Genomic DNA, 10455 nt, shown 5'->3' with positions numbered 1-10455 from the left:
TAAATAAATATAATTATCATACCTGGGAGTTAATCCTAAGAATTACAAGCCCACAATATAAACAAAAATTTCTATGCAAAAAAAATAGGATCACTTTTTGCATCAAAAAATTACAGAATTAGAACGCTAGGGGGGTTAAAAAAGAAAATGTATGAATAAAAATGAAGGCAAATGAAAGTTTCATGAAAATAATGCAACATTTATTATACAAAATGCAAAACAACGATGTAAATACAGATTGATAATAAAATGCTGTGTTAACATTTATTGTTGGAAAAGTTGTCTATTCCGATTCCTGTATCAAAAGAACTGTAGCCAATTCAATAAAACTGATGTCATTTCTGGATTCAGCAGACCTGAAATACACTAAATATATTGAAAAATCCTTGGCAAGTGAAAAAAACATTTTATTTAGCTGCGTTATCTATTGGAATAATGGTTTGAAATCTTATGGTACCATATAGTCTTTTTGGATGGTCAGGAAAAAAAAATGTAAGCACACATTTGGTACAGAATTTGAGTACAGAATGAGTTTTAACTGTAATCTGTGCTGACTTGGATTGCAGAGGCTGTTTTAAGTGGAAGCTGGGACCGAAGATTAATGTTTATTTAAAGCCAAAAGTTTTTTTTGGACAGCGTAGAGGAGGGATAAAACAGCTTCGTTGCCATCTCTCTCATTAGGCAGATTTACCATCACTTCCTGTTCTGTAGACTCGCCGGGGGGGGGGGGGGGGGGGGAGTGGTATTTTTTCAAGGTGAAATAAATCTGCTGTTAAAAAAAAAAATGAGATGACTTTGAGATGTACACTGCATTTCAACTTCAAATTATGGATTTACCCCTGCTTTCCTTCCTGGGGACATTGGTGATCAGGACAGTTAAAAAGTGTGAATCCCACTAAACAGGGACGAGGACAGCAACAAAAACATGACAGTGAAATAATCCCCTTACCAGTCTGTTGAAAGGTTTAAAATTTTCATCTCTATTTATTGTGTTATAACACATTAAATGATATAATTTAATACATTTATGTACACCTTATGTAGATTAGATAATTTTAGGGAAACTCAACAGCATTTGTATATTATGTATACAAATGCTACTGTGTTTCCCTAAAATGCATTATTCACAGTGAGCAAACAATTAATTTAAAACATAATGGGGTATATTTATAAAGAAGTGCATCTAACATTGATAAACCATTCCCTGGCTGAGAATCAGTTACTGCCATTGAACCATTGACCTCCACCAGGGAATGTTTCAGTGAATGACAGATATATACACACTCACACCCAGCGGGGGAAATAGGTATTGAACATATCAACATTTTTCTCAGTAAACATATTTTTAATGAGGCTATTGACATGAAATTTACATTGGATGTCAGAAACAACCCACTGACACTTCACATCACCCAAAAAACACCATACCAACAGTCAAGTTTGGAGGTTGGAACGTCATGGTGTAAAGCTGTTTTTCAGCATATGGTACTGGCAGACTTGAAGGAAGGATGAATGGAAAAATGTCCTAGGACATTCTTGATAAGAATTTGCTGCCATTTACCAGGATGCTGAAGATGAAACAAGAGTGGACATTGCAGCAAGACACTGATCCCAAAACACCCAGCCAAAGAAACTAAAGCTGTTTGAATTGAATCCAAATGAAAATCTATGGAGAGAACTGAAGATGAGAGCTCATACAAGAGGCCCCCGCAACCTTCAAGATTTGAAGACCGCTTATGTGTAAGAATGAGCCAAAATCACACCTGAGCAATGCATGCAACTAGTTTCAGGAGGAGTCTTGAAGCTGTCATTACCAACACTCACTTTTATACTAAGTTTTAAATACATTTCAGTAAGCATGTTCAACACTTTTTCCCTGTGCCATTCCACTTTATTACAACACATAAATTAAGGTATGGACATATTTGATGTGATTTATTTGTATGTGTGGATTACTTGGGTGGTTACTGACATCTTGTGTAAATTTCAATAGCCCAATTAATATTATATTTACTGAGAAAAATGTTTATGTGCTCAAAATTTCTGATAAAAATATCAGGATACTCACTGTATCCGAATTCTATGAACCAAAAAAAGTGCTTTATATTTTTTCTGAGCCTCTGAGAACAAACATATATCAGCTATATTTTTAAAGTAAAGAATGGTCACATGACAACAAGCACTGCCAAACAAACCGCTTTCTACAGTGTGAGACAGCATATAAATATATGTATATAGAAGATATATGTAAATACTTTCAATACAGAAACCAAAGAAGATATAGTTCTAATGACAATATAATAAACCCAAGATTCAATTACTAAAGTATTACATTCCATTGTAACTAAGATTAAAATAAAAATAAAATGAAAGAGACAACATGAGGTAAAAGTGCAGAAGATGTTATTACAATAATTTGCAAACTGTTTCTGATATATTAGATTTACAATTTGAAATGCTTACTGCCAGTAATAAAAAAATGAAAGGACGGTGGCATCAATGATCTTTTTGGCAATCTGTACAGACAACATTTGCATTAAGTAATTATAGCAAGGGTTCCCCCCTCAATGTTAAAAAGGTTGAGAAGCACTAGTCTGAAAAACAAATAAAAAAAAAATAAAAAATATTCATCTTATTGTTTTTAGTTAACCATCCTTTTTTCCTGTAAAAAAAACCTGGAAAACTATGTGGTGGCAACATCTCATATGTCTGATTTCTTCTTTTTGACCATGTTCAGAAGCATCTAAGGCCCTTTTGAAACCCAAGTACTTTTCTTTGTGCCCTCTGCTATTCTAAGGGTGTCCTGTAGAATAGGGATGAGATGTGTATTGGTCTCTAGTTCATTTAAAGTGTGCATTAGCCACTTTTTCCTTCTCCTTTTGGGCGTAACAAGCTTAGTTCCTAAAGGAGTTGTAGCATATGTAGATTGTGGAAGATCAGGTGTAATTCCGTCAATGTTGTAGTTGTGATTTATTGCCGCCAGTCGTGTTCTAGCTTCTATGGTATCAATAAAAAAGAGAGTCTGTTTAGTATGAAATTGTGAAACATTTCTGTTGAAAACCTCTGGTGCATCTGTATGACAATTCAATATCAGGTGATCCAGATCTTCCATGAGTTCAGGGTTGCAGATTATTTCTGAAACTTTAGCATATGCAATTGTACCTTCTTTAAGCCATAAAGTTCTAGAGTATGCTTCTTTGGATAACGTTGCATGTGCACATTTGTGATAAAGTACACCATCGTGCCACGTGTGGATATTTTGTATATGCTTTAGAAGAGACAGCCATTTTTCTTTTAGAAGGGCTGCATTACCCTTACTGGTCTGAATACTCCACCAGAAATGTTTAATAATTTTTGATATCCATGGCTTTATGATTATCCCACTGCGTCCACAAGAGGCAAGAATTAATTTTCTTTTAAGATGTCTGGCATAATGCCCAACATCATATTGATGAGAAATGTTTTTGTATTTTGTTTTCATAAGCTTCCTTACACTTATGTTCTTGTCAGAAGCAAAAAAAGCAATGTCTTGTCCATTGGATATTGCTCGGGACATGCAAATATCAAGTCCATGGCTCTTCATCTTATTAGAAGATGTGCACTGAGTGCTCTGCACTACTTCAAAATCTAAGATTTTGTCAGATATCATGTCCTTCATTGTGTATACACAATATTTTATGTTCTGACCAGTACTACTGCATTGTCCATTACCAGAGATGGCTATTGGTGTATCTTGCAAGTTGCTTTGCACCTGATTTTGTTCTGTTTTCCAGAAGTCATGGATTGAAGGAAATATAAAACGCCTCTGATATTGGTGGAATTTCTTTTCTGAAATGTGGCGAACACCAAATAATTTTAAAAAGTCTTGAATCTGATGAAAATTTTGGCCCGTTGTCAGCAAACTTGCTGCAAGCAGAATGTTCCCTGCGTAATAGCGGTTGATTTTGGGTTGACTTTCCCAGATGTGAAAGTAATGTCCATCTTCACAACTGCCACGAATAATTACTGCTGAACCATGAAATTCTTTGTTGTATTTGTGAAGAATTTTACTACAACCACTTGGATCTTGACACTTTACCTTGTGAAGTAGATTGTCAAGACACTGCTCAAACACAATATATTTGGATTCCTTTACCATGTTTGCAATAGGATCTACAGCAGCACCGGAATTAGCATTGCATTGCTTATCCCTTAAAGATAATGGCTGGGCAGTTTTTTCTGTTACATAAACACTTTTCTGGAAGGGTTTGCAGTCCTCATCTTGTCTTTGTTCTACATGTTTTTCAGATTTTGATCCACCCCCTAGTGTAAATGAAATGATGCTACCCTGTGTATGCTGTTCTTCAACCTGTAAAGTAGGTTGTGGAATACTGAACTCAATGAATGCACTTACAGGATCTATTAACAATGCTTTAACAGCATTCTCATTTGACGGTCCTTCCAAGCATTCAAAAGGCAATCGTGCTCCAAGATTAGGGCATGTTTCCTGAGATTTTGCGATTTCCAAGTTTGGGGTAGTATGAGTGAGAAGATATATGTGCTCTACTTGTGGCATTGTAGGATTCAACATGTGAGATTCTGTTTGTGTGGACTGATCATGCATTATTTTAGTAGATGGTGTCATACCACAAAAAAAACAAACAGAACAACCACCTTCACTTTCAGCTTGGTTGCCTCGATTACTTGATTCAAGAATGTTAAATTCCTCAATCAGTGATCTACCTTTTGGTGGTTCTGGAAAAATAGTGGGTACAGCTGTGCGCTTCAGTTTCTTTCGTTTACCTGTATTGACATAGCTGTCTTCAACAAAGTGAGTTGAACATAAGCGATACAAATCACTACGCTTCCCCTCCAGGATAATGGCTGCAATTTCATCCAAATGTTGGAATACCTGTCCAGTTTGCAGAAGCCATTGCTTTATTCTCTCAAGGGAATTAGGAAAACCATGCAAAATTACACCTGAATTAGAAGATTTTCCTCCGGTTTTGTGAGGGCATTTTGTTATTATGCACTTGGGCATGATGAGAATATCTCCAGGAAGCTGAAAACAATAAAATATATAACTTAAAATAATTGTAGGTAAATTCTAAATATTACAGAAAATCAGAATAAAAAAGTTAAAAGACAACACTTTGAATGTATTATTTGGATTTGAGCACATCAGGTTAGACCAGACCTAAATATGTACCTCCCCCGTAAATGTCTGTCTGCCCAGCCCATAATGGCACTATGACCCTGATTGATGAAAGCTCTCCAAGGCTGGAGAGAATACACTTTCAGAAGTAAAGCTGGGTGATCCACAAAACATGGAATGGATTTTTTTTTAAAAATTTGCTATTTGCTAGAACGTTTTGAATCCTGGACCAGATCCATTCCAGTATTGTTGGATCACCCAGCTTCACTGATGAAAGTGTATCCTCTCCAGCCTTGGAGAGCTTTAATAAATCAGGCCCACTATGTCAGTTTCAATATGCTATATGCAAACATGAGCAAACATGGATATTGCAAACATTTTCAAAAGCACATTGCACATTCCATTCAAAGTCTATAGCAAGCAAAGTAATTCCAACAGGCAGTACTGTTATGTTGTTAAGGCTCATAGGGAGCCCAGCACTGGAACAATATCATATGCATTCATGAATAAGAATGAAAATACACTCATTTAATAGCACTCTTGGGGGATATCTTATAGTGTGTTTAGGAAATGGAACAATTTCATGGGCAGGCTCAGCGACAGCTAACATATTTTTTATTTTCACTTGCATACAAAAGCAAAACCCCAATCTGAATTATTTTCACTCAAATAAAAATGGTTAGGGGGGCTTTAGCAGGAACTGCAGAAAAAAGGCTGCTCTGCATTTGGGAGACATGACTCATCTGAAGAATGTGTGGCCCCAACTCGTGCTTTGGACTGTAAAACCAATTTGTGGCCAACTTCTCATTGTGGGGGTTCCTCACTGAACACTTGTTTACCACAATGTTATGGGATAAGGTGCTACAAAGAAAGTGCTCTGCAAAATCAACAACTATATATTGAGCACTGAAAGAAACAAAAAAAAAAATTAAACAACAAAAACAAAAAGGTATAACAAACAAACAAGTGTATTTTTTATTAGTTAAAAAAAACACATAAAATGAGGAAAAGTAAAAGAAAGAAAATTAGTTTCATATTGTGCTATTATTTGTAGAGCTGAAAAGTTGCCTTAACAACTTGACAGAAGTAGTCCCAACCCATTTTATAGTAGTTGGAGTGATATGGAGCGAGCAGTGCATATTACGAATGGTCATTACAACCACTAGCAAATAGGTATTCTCTTACAAAGTACCTTAGTAACGGCAGAAACCCAAATGTTTACCCCAACAACCATTTAGAACGCTCATCTGCTGCTCAACTCTAATATAATAAATATAAATTTAACAGCCTTAAGCCCTGTACAGATGTCAAAAAGGCAACTGATTGTTGTTGATTTTTTTTTGTGTGATAAATTCCAGTGACAGAAAAACAAACAAGCAATTTACACACAGTGCTGTTCTGTTCTATATAGATGGGGGGACAAGCAAGCATCACCCCATTGTTTTTCCTCCATAGTAAAGTACAGTGGTACTCCCTTCTCATTCATTTATTGTTCTGCAGTTATTTGTGGATTATTCAACCAGGGGGTGCGAAAACTGTTTTTTTCAGGTGACAATCATTTAGTATGTGTACAGTAACATCTTGTAGTGTAATTCTCTGATTATTATCCATGGTATACCTGACAACACATCTGGGATTGCTTTGCGGCTACAGGACGTGCTATACAGCCTTTTGGAGATACAGACAATAAATTACAGGGATTGAGGTAATAAAGGAGTTGAGATGGTCTACCTAGCAAAGTGAACAGAAGTGACTAAGGTTATGCTGTGATCACTTTAAATGGCCAAGTATGTGTGAAAGATTTCTTTACAACACAGGACTGGATATTGAATGTGAAGCTACCATAATCTTCTTACATTCACTTTACAAAGTAAATATGCCACCTTTGCCCCTTTAGTAAATCAAGCCCACAATATATATACACACAGTGTTCTGCCTCGTACCACCCAGTACTTTTCAGTAACCACCTGGCTATTCTTGGGTGGTTACTGATAAGTTGGGTCACAATACAGGGGCTACCACTCAGCTTAAAAAAATTCAGGGTTGAGAAGTGTGTGTGTTTATTTTTAGTGCTATTGGGGGCCTTAGCCACTGCAGCAGTTTTAAACAGCCCATGCTCTATATAAAGCTGGGTCTACACGGGCTGTTTCCCCACAGCGTTTAACCTGAGGCTTTTAAAAGCCCATGTTTGAAATTCAGGCGTTTTAAAGCTTGCCTTTAAAAATACTGGAAAATGTATATGCTGCAATTTACTGCAATTATGTTTTCAAGCATTCATAAAAGCAGGAAAACGCTGGAAAACGCCCCCATTAAAAATTGAATGGACACGTTTGCCCAAGTTAACTAGCATTTTAATATTAAAACATTGCAAGGAGCATTATCTAAAAAGCTCACAAACATGCCTCAAGGAAACGCCCCGGTGTAGATTAGGGTATTAGAAAGAATGGGAATTTCAAACATGGGCTTTTAAAGCCTCAGGTTAAATGCTGGCGAAAACGTCCATGTAGACTAAGCCTAAAACCTGTCTAGGGCCCTTCCCTTTGGTCCTACACAGTAGAATGAAATGAGTACTTATTGTGTCTTACTTTTGTTCGTCAATAGAAATGCTATTTGTTTTGTCTACTACATCTGACACTTCTTGGAGTGTCAGAAGCTTTGCAGGCCTGAGAGACCACAGCCGCTTCCCTTCCTCTTGGACTGCTATAGAAATCTCACAAGAACGATTGTTAGTATAGTTAGAAATCCTCCATTTTTCTAAACATATGCTGCTGCAGAGGTCAGGTGGAGGGCATATTCACAAGTTTCATGTCCCAAATTAAAGAATAAAGAATGCATTTTATGTATCAGGAATGCATTTAATGTATACATTGGTGCTCAAAGGATTAAGAGATTTTCCTAGAAAATTTATCACCCTGGAGCTCACACTGTTCCATTATTTTATTGAGGTTATGAAAAGGTTTTAGCTAAGAAAGTTTTTGGGAGTGGGACTCCACTTTAAAATATTAAACTGCAAGCTGGCAGGTTGTTTATTGCAGAAGGGAAAGGGCCTGTTTGCAATGTTTAAATTACACTCACCTGTCCTTAAAGCAGGCACCGTCATTTTTACCCGGTCTTCTTTTGCGTTCAGATTTGTTTTTTTATTGTATAGTTCTGCTTTATGTTTGAGTGGCCTTTTAGAAATTCCCTCAAACATTACCTCGTGGGAATCTTCCAGGTTCATGTGTTTCAATGTAACATTGTCTTCCACCAGGGAATAGTGGACCTAAACTCAGCAAGGTTTTTATTCCAAACTACGTCACTAGATCTCATGCTTGCATCGGGTGACGTAGGAAGAAGAACCCGGAAAAAGAGACGAAGATGGCAGCGCCTGCGCCCCGGGCTGATCGACTGCATTAACCCCCCCCCAGCAGTATTCCCGAGTGTGACTCGGTGGATTTTACATGCAAATAGCGGTAATCCCGAGTCACACTCGGGATAGCTTTAACCTAAAAAAAACGATGCAGGCGGGTAGATCAGTGGGAAATTTAAATAATTTTGTATTGTATGAGTCCAATACAAAGAAATTTTCATATAATATATATATTATTATATACATATTATCGATGCTACTGTACACCTACAATACATGTTTAACTATTTTGTTTAATAGGTTTTTGTCTTTTTTATTTTAAGTTTATTATTAAATTTAATATATATTGGACATATTTCGGTGAGTTATGCCTAAGAATTATAAACTACAATTTAAATAAATTACCATGCAAAAAAAGTAACGCTTCTTGCATGGAAATTTGGACAGAATTAGAACGCTAGGGGGTTAAACTATCCCAGGCATTTGTAACTATATCTAGGGTCATCATATCATTAGGATATCATTAGGTCTAGGTGTTTTTTCCTCTTTCATTTATTGAAACTATGAAGCAAAGTAATGCAGTTTGACATTGCAGTGTACCAGCTATATGTGCTGCTGTGCTGTGTACATTGCATTGATAACCTGTACATGAAACCTGAGGGCATGCATGCTGCTGTCACTGCACAATACCTCATACTGACTCCCTCCTAGCAGCCAGGGATCCTGCAGGATTTGTGTACACATGGGATTCTAAATCCTGGGATCACACATGGCTAAATGCACCATGATTACTGCAAACACAAAACCTGCAGCTCTGTCAGTAAAACAAATAACACACAGCAGCATAACAGCCTTGCTGGAGATTTAAATGTGCTGACATTTAGGTCAGGAAACAAAGTATCACAAGTTTTGTTTACATGATTCTGTTTCTCTCAACACACAATCTTGTCTGTGGAAGTCATTTCATTGACTTTGCAGCTCTATGAAAAGCCCTATGCTGCCACTGGCTGCCCTCATTCCTTTTCCTCCAGGACTGGTGAACCCCCCCCCACTCTTTAGTGAATAAGCCTGGCAGTATAGGAAAGCAGTAGCCAAGGGGAGGGGGCAGACTGACAAGTTGTGTTACATATGGTGTGCACAGCCGGTACAGACACTGGAGAAGTCAATTTCTTCCAGATGCTGGATTGTTCAGCTCTAAACCTTAGCAGTGAACCCCAGGTATATCGCTGTACTGGCCATGTCCTTTTGTTTATCATTGGTAAAGTGTGGAGCTGGCAGTCCTCCTTGTTCAAGCCGGACTACACATCCCAGGGTGCTTTGCAACTACAAGCTCACTATATCAAAGCATGAAAAGAGTGTTCATCCTACTTCCTTTTATTAAGCCCTTACCTTGTCCCTGATGGCAAAAATCTGTTTATCTCCCACCTCTGACACTTCCAGGAGTGTCGAAGCATTTTATGTCTGAGATCACACAGATGTCCCCCTCCCTTCTTTACAGCCACAGGAAGTGCAGGACAGGCTTATACTGACATCAATGCACAGTCCTCAGCCTCCATATATCTATGTTAGAAGAAATGAATACTCACTGTACTTGCTTCTGTTATTCCTACAGCTTCTCCCTAGCCACAAAAATTGTCTTTCCTCCCACCTCTAATACTTCCAGGAGTGTCAAGGTTTTGTATGTCTGAGAGATCTCAGCTCTCCCCCTCCCCATTTGCAGCTACAGGAAGTGCTGTACAGGCTTAAAGAAACACTGCCATCTTTGCAGCTTCATTATATCCTGAAGTAAATGCTCACAGTATCTCCTTTTGTTACACATGCACAAAGTGTTTGCCCTGGTAAAAATATTTTAGTTTTGTTGTTCCTCCTATCTCACCTAATGACATATTAAAGGATTTGTATGGCCAAATGTCCCAAATTTGGAAGTTGATGAAAAGGGCCACCATGTCTGAGACTAAATATTGTATACACT

The 10455-nt window shown here is 37.4% G+C and overlaps 1 protein-coding gene across 3 annotated transcripts; it reads right to left on the bottom strand.

Moving 5' to 3' along the window:
• Nucleotides 1-172: 172 nt before the first annotated feature.
• Nucleotides 173-10154, bottom strand: LOC140331267 (uncharacterized). Of its 3 annotated transcripts, none has more exons than XM_072412139.1 (2): nt 10070-10154; nt 173-5041 (listed from the first exon to the last, which is right to left on the bottom strand). In XM_072412139.1, the coding sequence occupies exon 2, from the start codon at nt 5018-5020 to the stop codon at nt 2744-2746; it is 2277 nt and encodes a 758-aa protein (XP_072268240.1). In that variant the 5' UTR covers nt 5021-5041; nt 10070-10154; the 3' UTR covers nt 173-2743. The 3 variants fall into 3 exon arrangements, with proteins under 3 accessions (XP_072268240.1, XP_072268241.1, XP_072268242.1); XM_072412140.1 differs by lacking the exon at nt 10070-10154 and adding an exon at nt 8210-10051; XM_072412141.1 differs by lacking the exon at nt 10070-10154 and adding an exon at nt 9873-10051.
• Between the last annotated feature and the right edge of the window lie 301 nt (nt 10155-10455).

This window comes from Pyxicephalus adspersus, chromosome 5 (genome assembly GCF_032062135.1).
Source record: "Pyxicephalus adspersus chromosome 5, UCB_Pads_2.0, whole genome shotgun sequence".
Lineage (NCBI taxonomy): Eukaryota > Metazoa > Chordata > Amphibia > Anura > Pyxicephalidae > Pyxicephalus > Pyxicephalus adspersus.
This window is presented reverse-complemented; position numbering and strand designations above follow the sequence as displayed.

Coding starts and splice junctions, on each gene's coding strand:
- LOC140331267 (XM_072412139.1), bottom strand. CDS start 5,020: ATGCCCAAGTGCATAATAACAAAATGCCCTCACAAAACCGGAGGAAAA.